This window comes from Sturnira hondurensis, unplaced genomic scaffold (assembly GCF_014824575.4).
Source record: "Sturnira hondurensis isolate 20B ecotype Veracruz unplaced genomic scaffold, ASM1482457v3 Scaffold0006505, whole genome shotgun sequence".
In the NCBI taxonomy this organism is placed as follows: Eukaryota; Metazoa; Chordata; class Mammalia; order Chiroptera; family Phyllostomidae; genus Sturnira; species Sturnira hondurensis.
This window is the reverse complement of record NW_028079136.1, coordinates 6953309-6976697: the sequence shown is the minus strand read 5'-3', so window position 1 is coordinate 6976697 and position 23389 is coordinate 6953309. Positions and strand designations below refer to the sequence as shown.

Genomic DNA, 23389 nt, shown 5'->3' with positions numbered 1-23389 from the left:
CTTTCAGGAATTACAAATATTAAGCTTCAAGAGATCCTATATAGAATGGTATCACCATTCTAGACACACCGTAGAAAATTAGTAGTTAATATTAGTTGTTATTTCACAGATTAAGTTTTAATAAATATTAACTGTGTACCTTGTACTATGCTAATAACTTTACATAAGATTTTTAATCCTCCATATATACAGGGTCTGGCACAAATAATGCTCCTTTTTTGGTATAAAATCTTTTGTTATGAAATCATAAGCATGTAATTCTGTAACATATCACACTTAAGCACACCATATGACATTTTACGTGAACTGTTCAAGTTAAAACTATAAATTACTCCAGCCACATTACTACCCTACCAACCACACTCAAGCAGGCTTTACTTCTGCTGCACCTTGTGTGTGTGTGTGTGTGTGTGTGTGTGTAAAATGAAGCACAGAGGGGTTAAAAAATTTGTTGAAGCTCAAAAAATGAGTAAATGAGACTGATGTACAAACTTTGATTTACTTTTGGCTCATGTAGTAAAAGCTTTAATGCAAAATTACTTTGTTACAACAACTTGGATTAGGTCAATTTTGCCAGTTTTCAGTTGAGTGGGAAGCAGGCAGACACCAAACTCCGGAGTATACTGCGAACCCATTAGCTGCAGCTGGTTGGCCAACATTAACGGGTAAGCTTTAGAGAAACCTGGGTGAGGGCAGCCTGGCCCCTCACACATGTGCTCATGAGGAAAGCACCCATCTTCAGAGGGTGAAATGGCTCTGTCTGGGAAAGGGCACCTACCGCCACACTGGCATGCGGCGACTGTGGGGGGGTGGGGGTGGAGGGGCGGGGAGACAGGGACGACAACAACCCCGCTTACACAGCCAGAGTGAGTCAGTGTGCGATCTAAGTAAACTTCAAAGGCAAAGTTATAACTGTTCTTTGCTTTTCTCAAGGTGGGAAATAATAAGTAAGTTCTAAGATTTCCTCCAAGATTTAATCCAATGTGAAATAAAAAAAAAGCTGCCATCTTATGTGCTTCATGTTTTCACTCATATTATACAGATCTTCCCTCTTGTATTACACTTTTAAAGGAAATTTTAGGCAAAAATTTCATTTTTATACTTTGGATGTATTTTCCTTTTGAATTTGGTTCAACTATTTTAAGAAAAGGAAGCAGCCTGTAATGATAGCACTCAAGCTAAGCCAACTTCTTTCAGAAGTTGACAGGAACAATCTGCCAGATGTTGCTGTTACAAAACAGTGATCCAGCATTTAGAATTCATCCGACACCTGGATATACTGGCGTAAACAATGGCTTTTTATACGATGAGGCAGTTCTGATTCAAGATCAGTGCTTCATCTGTTTTCTTTGTAACTCTCATTGGTACTAATGGACAGGCCTGGGCACACTTCCATGACTGCCTTTTGGCATTCAGTGTGTTAGAAGTGGTTAATAAGCGGTGAATACATTCCACCCGGGAAAGTTTTGCTTGCTGCTGTGTAATTTTGCACTTATTTTGAAAGCGTTGTTGGGCCTGGCTCTGCTTCCTGCCACAGAGAGACTGAGGACAGCACTCATTTCAATTGTCTGGCAAAAGCCAGTCGTGTAGAGCACTGTGTTTGTTCACTTGAAAGGCATTCAACAAAGGCATTTCTACCTAAAACCAGTGTGAAGGGGATGTTGAAACACCACCTTATAATTAAGTCAGCAGGAGCCAGAAGCACTACTTGTTAACCATAGTCTTCCACAGTCTCATGTTCTGAGTCAATAAACAATCCCTTTTCAGCACAAAATAATTTGCTTCACCAAAGCTGATTGGCCACATGTCCTTGAAATACCGCACTCACGGTCGTAGGCTCGCTGTGCCGTGACTTGTCTGCACTCACGTTATTATGTGCTCCGTCAAAGGGAGGTGCTCGGTCAGAGCAGGGTTCAGATGAATTTCTAAAAATCTGTATTTTAATTAAGAAATTTTAACGGGGCACAGCCAGATTTGAAGTTATACCAAAGGGGTCTTTAGACCTTGAATAATATTATTTTCTACAGTTTGTGAAGTGCTCACTTAGAAATAATTGAACTTTCATTCAAAGTCCACCTGTGTTCAATTCTAGAACTGGTTTATATAGAACATTTGAATTTTAAGTCCTTATTTAAAATCAAAAGTTACCAGAAATTAAACCTATATCCCCAAGTAGTTTTACATAACCTAACATGATACAGTTTTAGCATCTGTTGTAATATAGTCTAAGGATGACAGGAATGTAATTTAGTACTCTACCCTAGTTTCTATGTTAAAATGCTCTGTTCGGGCCCTTTAGAGGTACTCACGAAACACATGCGACTTTTCAACTGTAGATTACTGCCGCCCACCGAAGTCCACCCCCAACAATAAAACACAAGCATTACAGTCCAAGCAACCGTTATTACCCCGGGGACCCAGTGACCCAGTGCTGTTCCCAGCTGTGAAGACAGTGTGCCTTATATGAGAGTCCTGTCTCCTACTGATTGTGAGTGGGTTCTTTTGCTGACTCTTTAAATATGCAGAATTCTGCAAGTTGAACATTCAACGCATTTAATAACCCACTTCGCTTAAGCCAAGTTCAGCCATATAAACAGTCCCCTACAACTCTCCCTTAATTAAAAGAGAGCAATTTCTAAAACAAAAAGCCCCCGAGGAGGAAGAGAGAATGGGAAGGGAGATAGTGGCAGGATAAGGAAAGTCAGTGAATTTTTGAAAGATGGACAACAGGCGTAGGAACAGCAGTTAAGTGACAGAAAATGAGAAGCTACATGGGGATGCCCCTGTGGGATGAAATCTTCTGAGAAGGTAGGGGTGTGCCTGGAAGCCCGGACAGGCTGGGAACGCAGAGGCCTGAGTGCAGAGTAGCTTGTGTGGGGTGAAACGAGAGGTCAGGACCGCACTGGCTGTAAGTCTGCAGAGGCAGTGGGCAGGGTGTTTTCCGGAAAAACCAAACTTGGTAAGCTCTGGACTTGGGAACAGCGGACACAACCGGGTTAATGATGAGGCTTGAGACTAAGAAAGGTGTGGAAAAAGTCAAAATCTGTGCACTTAATCAGGATTTCCCTGGACCCATTTCCTGCTCTGCTTCCTGAAAGCAGGCAGCCAGGCTTCTAAGTATTTTCTGGGCACCAGGCTGACAAAATTTTCTCTGGAGAAACTAAATAGCTGCTGTTTTCTTTTCCTGGAACTCCAGTTTACTGACATGTTGGACTTACTAATTAAAAACACTTTTCAAGTTCATTCAAGTGTGATTTACATATAACAAACTTCCCTATTTTAAACACACAGGTTGGTTAGTTTTGCACAATGTACATTGAGGTAACCACCACCAGTCAGGACACAGAACAGTCCCCTCACCATAAGAAGCTTGTTCATACCCCTCTGTGGTAAGTCCCTTCCCCGGCCACTGGTCCCAGGCAACCAGTGATATGTTACCCGTTTTCTGTTTTTTTTTTTCTCTTGCAGAATTTCATAAACATGAAATCATACAGTGTTTAGTCTTTATCACCTGGCTTTTTTCATGACCACAGTGATTTTGAGATCCATCCATGGTTTTGGGTATATTGCTATTTCATTCCTTTTGTTTGCCAAATTCATTGCATGAATACACCTGCATTTATTTGTCTGTTCACCGGCTGAGGGGCACACTACCCCTTTATGGCCATACTCATTCCCTAGCCCCATTATCTCTAACCCCTGGAGACCAATACATTTATTCTCCAGCTCTATATTCTTGTCATCCTGAGAATGTTAAATACAAAGGCAGTCATATAGAGTGTGACCATTTGAGATGGCTTTTGTTCACTCAGCACAGTGCTCCCGAGGTCCATCCCAGTGGCTGCAGGTGCCAGCAGTTAGGTCCTGTCTCACTGTTGACGTGCATTCCACGGTGCGGGGGCGCCAGTGTGTTAGCCAGTCAGTCACCCACTGCAGGGCGTTCTGTCCCCTCCCTGACTCCAGTTTTTTGCTATTATAAATAAAACTTCTATAAACACTATTTTTATATTTGAGGTGAGTTTCTTGGAAATAGCATATAGCCAGGTCATAATATATTTAGAACATTTCCATTTAGGGTAATCATCGCTACATTAGGGCTTAAGTCTGTTATTTTACTTTTTGTCTTCAGGTTCCTCTATTTTTCCTTTGTCTTCTTTTCTTTTTTAGGTTTTTAAAGTATTTTTATTATTTTTAACCTGGTTACAGTATAACACATCATCATTCTAAAACCTTTCCTTTTCTGTCCTCTGTGGGTTACCTGAATACTTCTTAAAATTCCACTTTCATTTATCTGTAGGGTTTCAAGTGTCCAGCTTAGTGGTTACACAGTCATATACTTTACACAGTCCTCCCCTCAATATTTCCAGTACCCCAATTTTATACAGCTTTCTTAGTGGTTGTTTCGGATATTAAATTTTGTATCTTATTATACTTCATTGCATTTTACCAGTTTCAGTGAAGCACAGAAACCTTACTTCCTTTTATATTCTCCCATTCAAATACAATCGTCTTAACCAGTTTTTCCACATATATTGAGAACCACAGGAGACAGTGCTATAATTTTTTGCTTCAAGCATCAAACAGAATTCAGAAAACTCAAGAGGAGAAGAAAAGTCTACTGTCCTGACCCATATTTTATTTTCTACTGTTCTCTTTTCCCTTCTGATATCCCAAGATTCCTTCTTTTATCATTTTTTTCTGCTTGAAAAATTTCCTTTAGCCATTTAAGTCTATGGTCCATCTCAAATAAATTTTTGTGAATGATGTCAGGGTCAAAGTTCATACTTTTCATAAAGATAGTCGGTTATTTCCCAGGATGCTGAAAAGTACCCTTTCTCCACATCCAGGTTTATAATTGTTTTCTGTGGGGGAGGATGACTTCAGAGTCTTAATCCCTCATTTGTGGAGGCAGCAGTCAAACTTACTCAATTAAATTTCTATTTTACCTTGTGAATTCTGAACATGTTACTTCAACGTAATATATAAAAAAGGAACGGTCACAAACTTTTATTTCAGCAGCAATTTAAAAAATTCTTAAGTTAATTTTCAGATAATAATATGTAAAACTGAAATTATGGACATTTTATGTGGGTTCTATCTTAAAAGACTCAGTAAAAAGTTTGTCACACAAATAGCCTATTCTCAGTTTAACAGTATTTAAAAAATGTTGACATGTGGGTTCAGTTTAATTCTTACTAAGAAAGTCTACATAGGACATTCTACCTGCTGTTCCTCTCACTAAACTGATGCCTCAGAGCCAGACCCAGGTTGGGGATGGAACTCTGACGCTCCTTCCTGTAGTAGTCTCTGCTCCGACATGCCCACTAAGTGTGAACACCACGTTTTGAGGGCCTGGTTTTAATATCTGAAGATACGCATTTCTGCTCTGACTGGTGGGGCTCAGTTGGTTGGAGCATCGTACCACAAAGCAAAAGGCTGTGGGTTTGATTCGTGGGCACAGCACATGCCTAGGTTGAGGGTTCAGTCCCCATTGGGGCACGTGTGCAAGGCAGCTGATCAATGTTTCTGTCCATGTTTCTCTCTCTCTCCCTTTCTCCCTGCCCTCCCTTCTCTAAAAGTAAATAAAGACAATCTTTAAAAAATAAAGATGTGTATTTTCTTATGCCATAGACACTGAAAGAAAGACAACCACTTCATCTGTGTTCAACTGAGTAAACAGCAGCAGCGTGCAACTGGGGGTAACAACTGGTGTGCATGCTTATCGGGGTGGAACACAGGCCCTCGGGGGCAGGCTTAAGAACCTTTAAAGAGAAATCTTGACATTATATTAAATTGATCACAAGAAAAAATAATTCTTTAAGAAATGTAGAGCCACTGAAAGTTTTTGTTTGCTCTAAAGATTTTTGTAAAAGAGACTAGCATCATATCTGAACCTGAACAAGGTGATCTTTCCCATTTTCATTTATTCGTTCATTATATATATTTTCTGAGTGCCTACTACATTCCAGAGACTGAAATTATAATTGTGTGAGATACTAGAAATATGAAGACTAATATGACATAGACCAGGTTCCCAAGAATTCTCAGTAAAGCAGAAGGCAACAAACATACACGAGCAAATATATTCTAGTGTTATGGATGTTACCAAAGAAGTCTGTATACATGGTTCGTTAGGAATACAAACAAGGGGGTCAGGAGAAGGTTCAAAGGTTACTTAGAACCATGAAATAAAACAAGTGCTGGGCACAGTGCCTGGCCCACAGTAAGAGTCAATGAGTATTAGTAGTGATGGTTGGTAGGCATGGAATATAGGCAGGGAGGCAGGAAAGAAACAACAGTCTAGCACATTTGGTGAGCACCACGAGACAATCAGCAACATAATAAGAAGTGTGTTCATGCAGAACTCATATGCCTTTGCCTATTTAGAAGTGATAAAAAGATGCTTGCTCCTCTCCTTTGGTCTCAGTTAAGCTTTCTGTTTCAGAGACAATGGTCTCCAAACTTCTTCCTCATCTATTTGCCAAAAGAAGTATGAAAAACAGAAGGCTAATGTTCAAACAGAAAGAAAAACACAGTTAAGTCCTCACTTAACACTGTCAATAGGTTCTTAGAAACCATGACTTTAAATGAAATGACATAAAACAAAACCAATTTTTCCATAGGCTAATTGGTATAAACAAGAGTTAAGTTTTTATGGCATATTTCTGGTCACATGAATATTTCCAAACTTCAAAATAAAAACCCAAAACACTTCTAATATTAAACACGGAAATAAATGTGAGTGATCCAGATATTTAAGAATGATTAAGAAAAATGAGAAGGAAATTCTTTTCCAACCTACTCTTTCCAGTTCAGGGCCGAGGGTGGCCAGAGCCTACCCCTGCAGCTCAGGGTGTGAGGCGGGCACCCAGCAAGGACAGGCTGCCCTTCCACTGCAGGGCCACGGACATCTGCACTCGCTCAGACTGGGGCAATGGGGACGCGCCAGTTCACTTGACGTGCGATCTTGGGGATGTGGGAGAAAACCCATGAAGACATGGGGAGACTGTGCAAACCACACAGACAGTGGCCCTGCTCAGGAATTTTTTTTTTCTTGCCAAGGTTATAACGAAATGACATTGCAATGACAGGAACGAAATGGTGTTCTTAGAGGACCTGCTGATACCATTTGAGGTGGAGTTTAGAAGCACAGGCTTGCCTGGCAGGGCCCTGATTCTTTCTCCAGGGGTTAGGCTCTAAGTCTCACATTCCTGGCACAAGCTAGAGGCTTCTCAAACCCAGAAGACTCCATGCTGGATTTCAGGCCCTGCCATTCTCTAGAGATTTTTTGCTGCTCTGCTCTAGGCTAAACCTTTTTGGAGAACAAGCCCAAGTGTGCTCCTGTCCTTGGGAGATGGTAACTGAGAGTGCTGCCCCCTTCACTTGGAGGGCCAGCCCAGCAGCCAGCTCAGCTGCCCTAGTTTCAGAAACCAACTAGTCATGTGTCTTCTCCATTCCCAGGAATCCACGGCTGATATTTCAGTAACTCTCAGGGATGAATCTGTCAGTGAAGGCATGACGGGAGCTGGCCCGGCACAGCAATGCTCAGTAAATGCAAGTTCTCTTTACTTCTTACTGAGCGAACTGAAGCACGCCCTACTCACCTGATGGACACAGTCTAAGAACTGCAGGAAGACCGGGGTGAAACCACTCCCCTGAGAGTTGAGGGTCGAGCTGCTCCGCTGACTGAATTTATGACCGAAGGAGAGCCATTCTTTTTCAACCAACACCCGGAAGCCTTCGAGCGTCCTATAAAAGGGGTCGCCGAGTAACTGAACCAGTGATGTCACCTAGGGCACAAGCAGGACGGATTCTTCATTACTTTCGGTCTTGAAAAAAATCCTGTTGCCAAGACAAAGCACTTCCTTCTGGCAACGGCCAACTCACAAGCAAAACCTGTGCAGCAAATTTATTCGCTAATACCTCAGGACAGCCAACCAAATTACCTCTGCAAATGTTCCAGGGAAAATTAAAAGTCAAATTCATTCCGGCTATGTGTTCTTTCATGGAATACAGAAAGCTGGCCATGGCTTTCTCCCAGGTTAATTAATGAGCCCAGAGGTTCATTCAAACCTATAGCTACTTTTTGGCAGGTGTAGATTAATGTCTTACTAGAGTTTATATTCATACCTTTCCTTTTCACTCTGGAGTGAGGAAAGGAGGGGCTTATAGAGAATCAGGAAAAGGACGGACAAAACTGGGGCAGGATGGTCCACACGCCACACTGCTGGTCCAGAGCTCCGTCCGTGCCTACACGGTGCACGTGTGGTGTGGGCACCTGAGCCGAGCCGGAGCTCCAGGCCTAGGTAGGGCCTAGAAGCTCATGGCAGAGCTTTCTGATGGACACCCGGTGGTGTTTAACACAGGACTCTTTCTGTCCATATACATTAGTCATTACACAAAAGATTCATCTGCAGAATTCAAAAACAAATGAACTGAAATGCAAATTCACAGAAACATATAACCAAATATATAAAAATATGGGTAGCAGTTTACTTGTGCTGTGATGTCCCAACCTTCTTCCAAACAGACCAAAACAGAGGAGCCATTTTCCAGCACTTCTGAGACGGCCGCAGCCAGCTGCATTGTCCTGTGGAGCTGAGGCGGGAAAGGGGCCACAGTGAGATCAAGTGCGTCTGCTCGGGGAACAGACAGCCTCGCTCTCAAACTTAGATGGGAACACGTTAGGGGAAAGTATCTGAACACAAGGGACACACACATTTTAATACTTAAAACTCTTTGTCAAAATCAAGTTTAAACTATGCCACATTTTGAAAGTAGACACATTTAAAACAATGTGTCCAAGGGATACTTAATGAAATAGATTGAGCTTAAATCATTTCCCCTGAAATGGGGTAGCTAGAACTCCATAGAGTGGAAAAGACAGAGATTCTAAGCTGCCCCCTCAACAGTCACTGGACTTAAAACTTGACTCTGCAAGTTCTGTTTCAGATCCTCCTAATTTTTCTGGAACTAGACAGTGGGGGTGGTTGCACAGCTGAGTGAATACACTAAAAGCACTGAACTGTATAGTTTAAAAGGCCAAATTTTATGGTAAATGAGCTATATCTTTAAAAAAGACACTTTTGTCTATACTGTGGGGAAGAAAGCTTCTATTTGTGCTCAGTTTTTAAAGCCAAGCCACATGACTCACAGTTCCTATTAAACAATTAGGGTGTGAGCAGAGCACATAAATTTCAAAACCAAATGTGCAACATTCTATCTTAAAAATATTTTAAGCATCGCTCGGTATAGTTTGTAGAATGAATCCAACCCTGAACTGAAACGGAAACCCCACACTTTAAACGGAGAGAGGCCATTTAAACATGTGCCGTCTCCAGCAGTGGCCGGCTCCTCACTCACTGTTCCTGTGAGACAGCTAGTGCCAGGCCTGAGCTCTCTTGCACTTGCCTTTGCTCTGAGTTAACTTTTAAAATGCCAATATCTCAAGCAGAGCAATGTTTCCTACTAGTTCCCCCCCCCCCACACACTGATTTCTGGTGTGGACCTACTCTGGAGTCAGGAGAACACAGAAGGGCCAGAAATGCAGATAGTCTGGGTGGTGGGGACATTGTAGGGCTGAGGGTCATAGCTGAGAGGCAGAAGTATTGATCAGCTCCTTGCACGGGTACTCAAAGGGTCCTGAACAGCCCAATACACTGTGGAAAATGACTCTTCCCTCCTCAAGGGAGGCAGGAGGCTTGGAGGTAGATGGGGTCAGGGGATGGAGGGGCTGGGAACTCGTGCAGGGAGAAGGAATAGTGGCCACAGTGTCAGGGGCCCAAAGACAAGGCTGCAGCCTACACTGCAGAGGAGCTCTTGGCCAAATGGCTGTGTCAGAGTCCGAAACACATGTGTCATAAATTCACTGTGTGGTTTGGAAGAAATGTGGGTTACGTGTGCTGGCACATCCCCTTCTCCTGAATTTCTCAGTAGGAATTGAACTAAAACATCCCAAGCCTGACTCAGCTGAAGGAAGGATATGTGGTTTTCCTAAACCTTAGGTAGGCTGCCCACAGCAGGGCACAGCATCTGCTGTGCCTTTGGTGGCTGTGTGGGGTTAATCTAAAATCTAGAGGCACGCAAGAGGCAGAGATGAGTGCAAAGTGAGGAAGTAAGAGAAAAGGCTCTTGGAGTAATCCAGAAATCACATTCTGTCTGGGACCCTCATTCTGTTGACAATAGAGCAGGAGCCCTATAAATATATCTTGATTAAATTTATTATCCACCAAAAAGTTTCCATCTAAAAATAATGATCTCCTCCTTAGCATCCTATGGAGACAAGTGTTCAATCAGAGGGGGAGATAAAATCCAGGGGTGAAGACGTCTACCCCTTCCACTCCTGTATCACACGGGTTCCTGGAAACGAAAGGCTTTCATTAGAGGGCACCCCAGCAAAGGGAGAAAGTCAAGTAGGGGCGGAACAGAGTACTTTTCTCAAATACCAGTTCTGCACATCCTTGAGTTCTAAGGCAAGTTGCCCTGGACAGTACCTGTGGGAACCACTCCGAGTCTCCCAGGGCTTTCAGGAAGGTCACTTCTGAGTCAACAGGAATGGTGCTCGGGACACAGGCTCTCATCAGCTTTTTAAAACTGGCTTTCACTTGTCGGATGTCATGAAACTCAACAGGAACAAACTCACAATTTAAAGCAAATTCTAATTTAAAGTTCTGTGGATAAAGATGTAGAGAATTAGGCAGAGAAGTGCTACAGGTAAGGAGCAATGACTTCAACAGGGCAATGCTTAAACGGCAGACAGTTCATTGAAGCCAAGTGGCTGCAGAGGCTGCAGTGGGTCAAGAAAGTCAATCTCGTGTGGCTCACGTGTCTGCATTGCTGGGAGGAGCCCCGCAGCAAGGCCGGGGGTTTGACGTGGCTTGCTGTCCCTCTGAGAACTAGAAGAGACTACTGGGGGCTGGAACCTGACGGGAGCTTGGAACACCAAACATAAGGCAATCACAAAGCCACGAACCTGAAGTCTAAAGAGGAACCAGTGACACGTGGACCGTGTGATTAATACAAAATTGTACACTAAGTCTCCCCAAGTTGCACACTGTAACTAAAAGGTAATAAATATACTGATGTTCCAGGACTCTACATATTCAAGTTTGTGGACATTTATATTTGTTTCTTATTAAGCAAATACAGCAGTCATTGTAAAAATAAAAAAGTAGAGATAAACATTGAGAAGGAAATAAAAATCACTAAAACTACTAATATGTAGTTACTCTTTTTTTTAATATTTTATTTATTCATCTTTAGAGGGGAAGGGAAGGAGAGAGGGAGAGAAATATCAATGTATGGTTGCCTCTGCCAAGGACACACAATGTATCGTGTGTCCCCTGCTGGGAACTGGCCTGCAACCCAGGCATGTGCCCTGACTGGGAATCGAACCGTGATCCTCTGGTTCGCAGGCCTGTGCTCAATCCACTGAGCTACACCAGCCAGGGCTGTAGTTACTCTTTTAAAGTCAAAATAAATATATACAGTAACACATGAAAGTCTTTGTTGATTTCTTGCTTTGGGACAATACATATTCACGCAGTCTGATGTGTCAACCTGTATTTAATTAAATATTTGTATCATTTACATCTTTAATCCATATGGAATTTATTCATGTGAGGTTGCATTTTTAATTAAGTAATGCCAACCAGGGGTGTCAAACTCATTTTCACCAGGGGCCACATCAGCCTCACAGTTGCCTTCAAAGGGCTGAATGTAGTTTTAGGACTGTGTAAGTGTAACTATTCCTTAACAGTTAAGTGAGAGCTCAGTGCCGCCACCGGGTAGAAACAAGGTGTCGGGCCTGATAAAACAAGGTGGAGGGCCAGCCCTCTGGCCTTGTGTTTGCCACCTGTGTGCTAAATTGATGGTCCAATTGTATATTTTAATTTGATAATCTGGTTACCCAATTCAGATGATTTAAAATTTTTCTAAGGCCTTGGCTGCTATAGCTCAGTGGATTGAGCACAGGCCTGTGAAGCAACGGGTTGCCAGTTCCATTCTCAGTCAGAGCTCATGCCTGGGTTGCAGGCCAGGTCCCTGGTAGGGGACACATGAGAGGCAACCACACATCGATGTTTCTCTCTCGCTCTTTCTCCTTACCGTCCCCTCTCTCTACAAATAAATAAACAAAATATTTAAATTTTTTTTCTAAGTTCTCTTGCTAAGGAATCAATAAACTTTCTTATATTTTTTCCTACTTTCCTCACATCCTATCCAAATTACTCTGCTGGATCATCAGCTTTTCTAAGGGTAAAACTGTTCTCTGGAGGTTGGTTGTACAACAGTGTGAATGTATTTAACACTATCAGCTATAAGATGATAAGTTTTATATTATTTGTATTTTACCACAGTTAAAAAACTGTTGCCAAGGACTTACTGTAGGATCTATTTCATGTTTTATATTGGTTATTTTAGAATACTTTTTTAAAAGGCCCATTAAAGTTTTAAAATAAAAAGCTCCCATTTTTTTTAAAAAATGACATTTCTAATATGTACCCAGAAAAAAAAGTTTCTTGTCTTAGTAATTCCACTTTTAGGAATAATCTAAAATGTATGGGGAAAAATCCTAGTATTTCAATTAAAAATAATAATGAACTATATGCTTAAAAATGTAACTGTAATTTTACATATAGAAGATAAAGAAACCGATACATCCAACAATATAAAATGTCATCCAGTGATTAAAATAACGAAAAGACTATGAAATAACAAGAAAAAAATGTTACGGTTTGAGATAATGAACTCAGTTGTATACATGAGACCTTTTCTATTAGTTTTTTAACTTATAATAGAACAAAGATAGTTTACTTTTCAGGAAAACTCCCAACTGGGAAGGAGCTAGGCATGCCTCTCTCATAACCGGGAGCTATCACCCTGAGCACTGAGACACACTAGACGGTCATAAAAGTACAAGGTGTTACAGCATGTGAATAAAACAGGTAAACAAGACCAATTCAAGATTACTGGGAGCGAGCCACTCTCGATTACTGGCTTTGCTCTGCGTTTCCTGGTTGGGAGAAAGGTGCGCAGCTGCACCTGGGAGCCCTGTGTGGCTGCAGAGCAGCACGAGTCAGCCAGCCACAGGCCCACACCCCGCAGGCACAGGCGATGAATCAAAAGCAGACCCGGAGTGGAATATTCAATAACTCCCAGTAACTCCTGTGCTGGGCGGTGAGATTATATTTTTAAAATATAATTCTTTATTGATAAAAGAACAGAACAAAAAATAAAATAAAAAGAAAGAAGAAAGGAAAGGAGGAAAGAAGGTGGGAAGGAGAAAGGGTCCCAAGTGGCCGGCTTCCTCATTCACATACGCATGATCACACAGTTCCCCTGAGGACCGCTGTGCGAAGGGAATGGCAGAGGTGAGCACTGAGAGGCAAACCTTGGGGGATGGTTGAGATCATGAAAAGTGGTGTGCTGAAGTGTGGGGAGTCTGTACCCGGGGAAAGATGGTAGCGCCAGGAGGCTGTGCTGGCAGCCCTAGATTGCTGTTGAAAGGCGTTCTGCTTTCAGGGTATAAAATTAACTGCTGTACCAGAAGGCACGTGTGCATATTTAAAAACTGAGCGTTACCCGGCAGTTTCATGCCTTCTGCCCTGGAGGGGGGTGACTAAGTGACTGCAGCAGTCCGGGCAGTGGGAGAGGAGCTGGCAGAGCCAGCTCACCACAGAAGAGATGACTTAGTCACTGGCAAGTGAGGACCAAGTGAGGACTTGGTCTTGAGGACCAAGCATGTGGGGTCCTGCTCAGAGCCTCTGCCCCACAGTTCAACCAAAGGTCTGTCTGCACAGTCCGGTGCAGACTGCAGCGCTGGACTTAACTTTGAGGGGATTTCTGAATGAACAAATACTTTTATTTCCCATACACCTGTCAGTAGTAATGACATTTATTTTGTGATGTGTGAATTGCAAAAACATTAAACCCGAGGAGTTACTGCTTCTTTTGGAGATAGAGACTATCTTTATAACTTATAGGACCTACACATAGTGAAGCTCTCTAGCACAATAATTAAAAAAACAAAGTTGATCAGCATCTAATAGTTTGAATATTCTGGCATGTCTTAGGACACGTTCCCTTTATATATATTGCATAACTTGTGAAATTTAAAAAAAGGCAACTTAGAAAACATAGCTTTGGCCTTCCTGTGCTCTATGTGCAGTGCACCCTCCTCTTCTACCTTCCCGTAGCTTTCTTCGTCGACAGGTTCATAACAACAAAACCTGTTCTGCCATGGACACGGATTCCAGTGGAAGGTGAACTAAGACAATGGAAGAACACAGCCTCGAATGAGCCTTATTACTTCATTTTTTAATGTGCACTTCCTAATAGTCCTGATGTTTATAGTGACCTACTTATGATCATGAAAAAGTACTTCTTTACATAGCTAATAAACATGCATGTGTGCATATACATATCTATCTAGGTATATGTAGACAAACATACACATATATATAATGAGCTAAAAAAATTGAGACTGATTACTAACTGCAGGTTAAGAATTCATGCTGCAAAAAAAAATTCTAGGAAAGCTGATTTATGAGGTACATTTTATAAACTGCCTTCAAATATCCATAAAGTTTGTAAGTGAGAAAAAGAAATCTTACCCTTAGTTGTGACTTTTCGCCAAATATATAGAGGGCCGCTTGGCGTTTTGAGAGCTGGTTTTGCAGGTAGGCGCTATTGCTGAAGGCGGCCGAGTGATCCTTGCCTGCCAGCCGGGCGCCAACATCGACAAAGGATGTTGGAGAACTGATCAGGCGAGTGCTAGAGCGGAGACTTGCCCACACACCTTTACAAAAGCCAAAATAATTGAGGTAATCTGATGTGGGAAGACCACTGAACTAGGAAAAAGATGCATGCTCTGTAGGTATAGTTTTAGAGGTAACAGCAAGTTAATTAACCTACGGAATCATGGACCATACTACTGGTCATTTGTCATTTACCTTTGCAATATATAAGCTTTACTCAATACAGCATTTCCAAACCATACAAGATCAGGTGTGGAAGGACCCAAGAAGTCACCAGAGTCTCAATTCTACTGTATTCTGATGTCAAGTCAGTATCTATAAGCAAATACTGGGACCATGAAGAGTAAGAGTGGACTGAGCTGGAAACAAAGAAGGTGGCAGGGGCAGTAAGGAAGCCCAGGGGCGAGAACGTGGGTGGCCCACTTCTCAGGGCTGCGGGAAGGAACTAAGAACAGTCTTCTGCTTTAGTCAGTCAATTCAACAGGAAATCCAGATTAAGAACAACATTAGGGCTTTAGTAAACCTACTACAATCTCGGGCTGGATTTAGAATGAATATTTGTGTATTGTGCCAAAATGAGGTAATTTAAAATCAGTCAAGATTATATTAAACTCTTTTTCTCCAGTATCCATGCAAAATGGTGAGACACTATACATTTAGTAACATACACTTCACTGAATCTTAGGGGGCTTTATTTAAAATTTATAGTCAGAAGCAGATGACTTCTCATGGAATGGCCACACTAAGCTGCTAGAAGAAGCCTGTAAGTTGACCTCAATTATATATTAATTAGAAAAATAAAGAATTTCTGTATGCAAGTGAGCTATCAGATATTAAATATCCGAGCACAAAAACATGCACTAACTTGAAATCTGCCTGCCGCTGCAGCACCTCCAAAACAACAAGGCCCCTACATGCCCACGGGCCGCAGTGCTCATCTCAGCAATGTGGTCACGGGGTACGAGGCGCTGCCCCTGCTGCCCCTGCTGCCCTGAGTGGGGCTTCCTCTCTACAGCTGGACAGCCTGCTTGGAGAGCTTCACTGTTAGCCAAATGTTAAATCAAGCCGTACTTCCAGTGGCTGGAAGTCACCACGATAATGTTTTGCATGGATATTTGCTTCTCTCTTTACGAGGCAAGTACAGGGTCAGGAGACCAGTTCCTACAGAAAGGTTTTACAGGTGATTTCTGCTTAACATGGACAGATCTTTCTATATAACCTATGAGCCTGTCTTAGATATTAATGCAAGTTTTTGGAGATGAAATCACAGAGGAGATCTAGAATGCGGGTGACAACGAAAGGTAATTTGACAAACAGATGTGCCAAACGCCATTTGTAACACACATGCTTTCACATGGAGATGGTTAAAAGGAATGATACATCAGGACGGTAATACAGTACCTTGATTATGGACTCTCCCCTTAGCTGAAGATTTGGGGTTTGACTGAGTAAAACAGTTACCTCTGTGCCCACGCACTGGTAGGTAAGATTGAAGACAGAAGGAGGAATGACATGTATACAGCAGCGAGCATCAGAGCAAACAGGGTAAGAGAAGAAGTGTAGGTTATTTAATTTTTAAAATTAAGTTAACATAGGAGAAAAATGTAAATATAATGAAAGTAGAAGATCTGATTAACAAATAAAAAGCTGCACAGTCACACAAAAAAGATGCACTGAGCGCCTGGTAAATGAAATTTCAGCACCTGTTCATAAATATAAGCGCAATGAAATGAACAGCGCAGCAGACAGTGCCACTAAAAAATTATACCAAATGGAATATGCTTTTGAAGACTGTCCTTGGGTGACAAACACAATAGGAATTTAGGGAGGGGAATGAATGTTAGGGACCCATTGGCCCTCGTATTTAGGGAGGCTGACTGATCGGTGCGTGCTACCTGTTATAGCACGCCTGTTCTCTGAGCAAGGCCGTCATGTCAGGAATAAAGCTCTAGCGACCATTTGGAATAACTACGGGCATGTTTTTGCAATAGAGCATTAAGCACTGCCACACTGTCTTCTTTTTTTTTTTTCATTTAGACACTACATTTACTCTCCACAAACAAAGTTAACGAGAAGCAAAAATTTCATGTTCCTGTGACAATACCCAATGCTGCTAAAAATATAGCTTGTGATGACGGAGGTAATGACTTCTCCTGAAATCCCTACTTGCACCAAAATAAGGCAGTAGTAGAGATAATTCTTTTGTAATTTGAGTAATATTGTTTTTCTTTTTTTTCTGGCAAAGTAAAACACTTTGTGACTATGGCAAATTTTTACCCGGTAATAACACAAAATGGTGAGCAGTAAGTTACAGTTATATCCTGAGCAAAGAACTACTCCTCAGTCAAGAAAATGACTCTGTATTTGTTCAGGATTGAAAACTTCAACAGCAGGACTACTAAGCCATACACTGCAACACTGCATAAAATGTGACGTAACTTGATAAAAGGAAAATCATTAGAAGTGATTATACATTCCTGCCTCACTCCTTCTGAAGCGGGAAATAAAAGGCACTGATGGCTTTGGTGGCCGAGGAAGTCAGAAAGCTGAGGTCTGCAGAGGCGCCGGCTGACCGCACTCAGAGAATGCTACTGCAGAGCAGAACAGAGACCTGAGAGGGCTGGGTGAAGGCGCAAGGTCTCCTGTGCGCTGGCGACCGCTCTCCTTGCTGCCAAGGTGTTGAGCTTTCCTACTGACCATGGGGCACTGAATGCTCGCAGTGAAGTATGAGTTGTTTGGCTCCTGATTCTGAAATGCTGCTCCTTAAACTTACCACACTTTCTTATGCCAGCGCCTCTATCTAGAATGATTTCTCCCAGTTCTTTACCTGACAAACTATCCCTTACAATCCAGAAACAATGAGAACTCTTCTGAAAGCCATCCCCGACTACCCCCGAGCTGTGGAGAGCTCTGCATGAGCTCTGACTGCACTGCACAGCGAGTATCAGCACTTAGGCCCCACAAGCCTGTGTGCTCAGAAGGGCGGGGCCTAATCACGCTTATTCCTACCTCCACGCTGAGAGCCTGTTTATATACATATATTGTATGTATAACATTGGATTATTTTCTTTTAGAAAACTAATACACTGTGACCTGTTACAGTCTTCTACTATATCTTCAACTCAATTATTTGCCCTGAAAGAATGAAAAGAGGGGATGTTAAAAAATTTAGGTACTGCCCCTAAATACAGGCTCATAAATGAAAATTTGCCAAGTGTTTATCACATAACAGAAAATCAGCAATGACAAAATGGCCTGTGCTGATACGGGGCCAGCAGAGGGCTTTGAGAACTATAACCCCGTCTGGCAGTGGCATTAACCCTGGGAATTACACCACTCCACTGTTGGGGAGGTCTGCTGAGCGTCCGGAGGGATTCCCAGCTGGGAAATGCTTGTCTTGAGCATGGAACACCAGCCCAGAGTTGCATTTTTCCAAACTGCTGCATTCCCTTTAGTAGTTTGTAAAATCACTTTAGTAGGTCTAATCAGTATTTTTTAAAAAGTGAAACAGATTAAAATTGAAAATACTATGTACACTGCATGTGGTATAAATATTATTTCATGAAACTTTTGTTTCAGTACATACACATTTGCATTGTGACTTATCCCTGAATTGTGATACAAAATGAGTATGTATGAATACATGTAAATATACAATGTATTCCTTACTGTGTGTCAGGATCAAACAGTTTGAAAGCTACTGGCATAGGCTGAGAGCACATGCTGTCTATCTTTCAATCTGGCTTAAGGCAATTGAAATGCTAATGTAGCCCTTGCTCCCACTTCAGTGGAGTATTAGGCAACACTACTGATACTAACCACAATAATGATAATGGAACTAACATTTACTGAGCTCCTATTATGAGCCAATAACTAGTTAAGTGCTTTAGATGACGTTATTTCATTTATTCCTTGTAAACACTCTGAAGCTAGATACTATTTATCATCTCCATTTTACAGAGGACACTAAGAATTAAGAGGTTTCCTAAATTGCTCAATATCATGCACTAAATGGTAGGGCTATGGTTTGAACTTGAATATAACAGAATTAAACTCCTAGTGTCCTGTCAGCTAAGCAACCATGTCACCATGGATTTCTCCAGCAGGGTCTGGCTAAGGGGACTGCTTCAGGGAAAAAGTGGTGTAGTTCATTCATCGCACCCATGGGAATGAGTTGTTGTTCAGAGCCTGAGTATGTCCTAAGCATGAGGGTTGTTCTCTCCATTTTGTTTGGACAAAAGAAAGAGAAGGAAAAGAGATGCTTGGGTTAGATGTGGGGATGGGGTCCTGATTTATCAAAGTATGAGATACTAGCTACGGTCTGTGAACACTGCACTGAAATGGACTGAACTCAGCCTTGTCCCAATTATGCTGTTTTTGCTAACTGACCTTGACATTGAATATCTCAAAGCCTCTTAAAATATCTATTGTGGAGGTTATTTAAAGGACAAAATAACACTTGTAGGGAAACTTATAGGCCATGGAAATGTAAAGAATGCACAATTTAAAAAGCTGGCTCTGAGCCCTAGACGGGTGGCTCAGTTGGTTGGAGCATTTTCCCTGTACACCAAAGGGTTGTGGGTAAGATCCTGGACGGGGTATGTTAGGGAGGCAAGTGATCGATGTTTCTCTCTTTCCTTTCCTCTAAAATCAATAAAGCATATCCTTGGGTGAGGATTAAAAAGAAAAGCTGTCTCCATGGGGCTACTTCTTAAATACACTTAGCTATTGTATTTTTTAATTTAAGAGAGAGTACCAATTTTCTCATAATGGCAGTTTTCAACTCAAAAAAATAATTTATCCAAGTTGTGAATACATGAGCTTTTTCCCCCTATGGGGCTCAAAAGCTGCTTTAATTTTAAATGAAAAGCAATGTGATCTATTCACAGCTGTATTTTTCTAAACTGTTCTTGTATAAAGAAGGTTGCTTCCCTGCCTTAGGAGCTCCTCAGCATGCACATAGATGCAAAGTGACGCGCTGACAGAAAAAAGGGTGAAGGAGAAGAAGAAGAAGGTCAATCTAAACTGTGGATCAGAGGAGTGAGAAAGGCACGTGCTGGAAATAACATAAAAATTTGGAAACCAGACCCAAGACTCTATGAAAATGAAAGAAAAGAAAAGAAAAAAACAGTGAAAATACACAGAAGAGAATAAAGGAGGTTAAGAGAATGAGTTAGAGATAGGCGGCTCTTCCCACACAACGTAAATGAGAGCCTTAGGGAGAAGGAGCACTTAGCTCCTTGGAAGGATGAAGAGACTGTGTACCTGAGGGTAGGCACAAGAAACGAACCGTGTGCAGGGCATGCACATGTCTATATCTATGCTTGTCCTGATCGCGTGTCTGCTGGTCATGTTCACGTTAACGAGGAATCTCCTGAGACCTCCCCAACTTGCTTGCCCCAGTCCATTCTTGCTACTCTGTCTGAGGAGGAAGGACACTAGCCGGAAGAGACAGAGGAAGCAGACCTAGGGATCAGAGAAGTTGAAGGTATCAGGAAATAGGAGAATCTTATCTTTCAATTAATCACTGGAACCTTTGAAGATCTAGGAGGCTTTGGGAGTAAAGGATTAAGAGATGGACTAAAAGAATCAGATTTATGTGTCTGAATCCTAGCATAAGATACCAGAAGGATGGGTACCTAAGTTAGGACCAAAAAAACTGTCACACAAAGTTCACAGAAATTTTCAGAGGAAAATATTTGGGAAGGCTGTCAGAAATAATAATGAACTCATTTTGCAGAGAATGAATCAGGAACAAATTACATGCCAGATTTTAACCCTAGAGGTAAATATATCTCAGGTATCTTTGAGAAGAACAAAGAAGGGACTCATAATTACAATGTAACCACTGGTGGGGATCCCCTTGTATAAAAAGGTCTGAGGCCAATATTAAAAAAAAAGAAGATATGCAGTTGAGACAGGCTGATGAATATTCATGAGCCTTGTACCAACACAGAAGGAGAGGCAATTTGGAAGCTAAAATTTACATTATAGGTTATTTGGCCAAGTGGAGAAACAGATAATGTGTGCTTGACGATATTTACAAAAGTGAAACATAAGAGCCAGGTGTGGGGCTTCAACTAACCACACATATGCTGGAAACTTCATTCTGTTTATGGAAAAATTGCTGACATGCCTTGTTGACAACATAAACTTTCACATGGTGAACAGAATAGTAAGGGGGCAGCAACCTTGAACCGCATTTGATGGGAGGGCTTGGGAACATAAATACCAGGAACTTTAGAAGAAAATCATTGTACTACCTTTTAGTTCAAATTCACCAAGAAAGAAATGATGAGAAGAATGAAGTTTGCATCTCAAACTGGAAAACAATGGTATTTTAAAAATTCAGTGAAAATCGGAATTTCTATGTGGTAGTCCTAACCCCTAGTACTCTGGAATGTGACCTCATTTGGAAATGTGAACTCACTGCAGTTGCGATCAGTTAGGATGAGATCGTACATCGTACTCAGGAATCTGGTGAACCCCTAGTTCTCCGTGATCCGTGTCCTTACGAAAAGGGGAAATTTGGAGAGAGACACATACGGAGAATGCCACGTGAAGATGAAAGCAGGAATCTAGGTGATGCTTCTACAAGCTCAAGAGAGTCAAAGATGATCAGCAAACTGTTCGAAGCTGGAAGCTAGGGAAAAGGCATGGGGACAGGTCACTCCTCACAGCCTGCAGAAGGCACCGACCCTGACATCTTGATTTTGGACGTCTCACCACCAGGACTGTGAGACAACAATTAAGTGACAGAGTTTGTGGCACTTTGTCACAGTAGCCCTAGCAAACTAAGACAGGGACCTGAAGGCCTAATTGGGAAGATGACTGAAGAAGGTTGAAAGCTCTTCGGAAATCCTCCAAAGGCAGGAAGTTCTGATGAGGAAGGAAAAAGTAACGAGCACCCATATGGACACAGGCCTGGGCTGCAGGCCAGCTCCCAGCAGTGTACACACGAGGGGCAACCATACACTGATGTTTCCCTCCCTCTCTCCTTCCCTTCCTCTCTAAATAAATAAAATCTTTAAAAAAATAAAAAAGATGGGAAGAGACACAGAAACACGGGCCAGGTGAGTTTCAGTAGGAGGACTCATAACCAGTGCAGATGGACAGATCTAGCTCCTGCTTCAGAGAGGCTAGAGAGATACTATTTTGCTGAAGGCTCCTGTCCTTACCTCTGGTTTGTGCAACATTTTTTTGAACAAAAAAATCACATGAGAACAGTGATCAAATCTGTGGATGACAGGAGGCTTGGAAAAATAGCTGATACAGTAGCGGACAGAATCAAGATGGAATGTCTAAAACAACACTCCACCACCAAAAAAGATCCCATTTTGCAGGTATAGGGCACAGTACATTTAGGCCAAAAAACTAACCCTCAAAACTAGTATACTGTTAAGAACAATAGCTCATGGGAAGCAGACAGATTTCAAGTGATACTCATTGCAACATGGGCCAGCCTAGTGAGGGGCTGTCCCTAACGCAGTCTTGGGTTCTTCACTCTGTGCAGAGACCACAGAGCGAAAGAGATGGTAAATGGATGGCAACCATCAGAACTGGGGATATTTAGAGTTCACTACAGTTGTCAGAGAAAAAAAGACGAGAATGGTTTTTAAATCTGAAGGGCTACCGTGTGGGAGATGAGGTTTATAATTTTCTAACTTTAGAAGGCAGAACGAGGGTCAACATGTAAGTTACTGGGTGGTAGATTTTCAGTTCAATATAAGAAGGAATTTCTAACAGTTGCTTACAAATTCAAGGTACTGCTTTTGGGGGAAGAAATGAGTTTCCCTTTACTGACGATGTTCAATTCAAGCAGAGCCAAGATCACATGCTGGGTGTGTCTGCAGGGGACTCGGCATCGCCTGGGAATGAGAGGAGGGGTCTCCGAGTCCGAAACTCCACTGTGAAGCAATAGCACTTCACCGTGGAGAAGCCTGGCCTGGAATTTCCTCTGAAGAGTGAAAGAATCTAAGAAAACCCCTGAGACCACACTAGAGCACTCTTTGGAGCTAAACAAACCAACACCCAGCCTTTCTCTATTTCCTCAGGCCAGCAGCTACAGCCCAGAGGGAAAAAAGGTAACCTGACTATCTTTCTTTCTTATTCCTCAAACTAACATTTCAGAGAACAAGAGTAAAAATAATGGGCACTGGAGGCACAGCCCTCGGGCCTTGATGGTCTTCCCACCTGTTTATGCTTCTGCAATCAGTCTTTCTACTTGCAAACCCGAAGCACCATGAAGGGGTTGCCTCGCCACCTGCAATGCTCCCCTCACCTCCCAACACTTCCACAAACTCATCAATATGTGAGATTTCAGCAATGACTACACCTCTTGTCTCAAGAGGTGAAACTCATGTGTCACCACAGTAGAAATAAATTTGATCATTCATTTAGAAAAGAGTAATTAAAAACAATTTGAACCATAATTAGTTGATTTAAAGTATCACTATCTAGAAAATTTTGTTCTGCTTTTACGATTGTATCAGTGCTCAGTTATAAAATCGATCTTACTAACCTCCTTGAGCAAAGCTATTGGATGGGTTTACATCCAAATGTCCTGGCACTACCTGCTTAAGCACAGTGGACATTCTTGCAGCTCTCCTTTCAGTCCCTAAAGTCAGCCAAAA

At 42.0% G+C, this 23389-nt stretch overlaps 1 protein-coding gene across 2 annotated transcripts in view; it reads right to left on the bottom strand.

The window, feature by feature from the left end:
• Positions 1 to 23389, bottom strand: part of SBF2 (SET binding factor 2) — a 424767-nt gene that overhangs the window by 20595 nt on the left and 380783 nt on the right. The window contains exons 29-33 of one of the 2 annotated variants that reach the window (XM_037050085.1): positions 23278 to 23373; positions 14613 to 14797; positions 10494 to 10670; positions 8497 to 8598; positions 7605 to 7790 (exon numbers count right to left, since the gene is read on the bottom strand). In XM_037050085.1, coding sequence (XP_036905980.1) covers positions 7605 to 7790; positions 8497 to 8598; positions 10494 to 10670; positions 14613 to 14797; positions 23278 to 23373 — 746 coding nt within the window. The remainder of the gene's footprint in view (positions 1 to 7604; positions 7791 to 8496; positions 8599 to 10493; positions 10671 to 14612; positions 14798 to 23277; positions 23374 to 23389) is intronic. The other variant, XM_037050086.1, reaches the window with a different exon arrangement.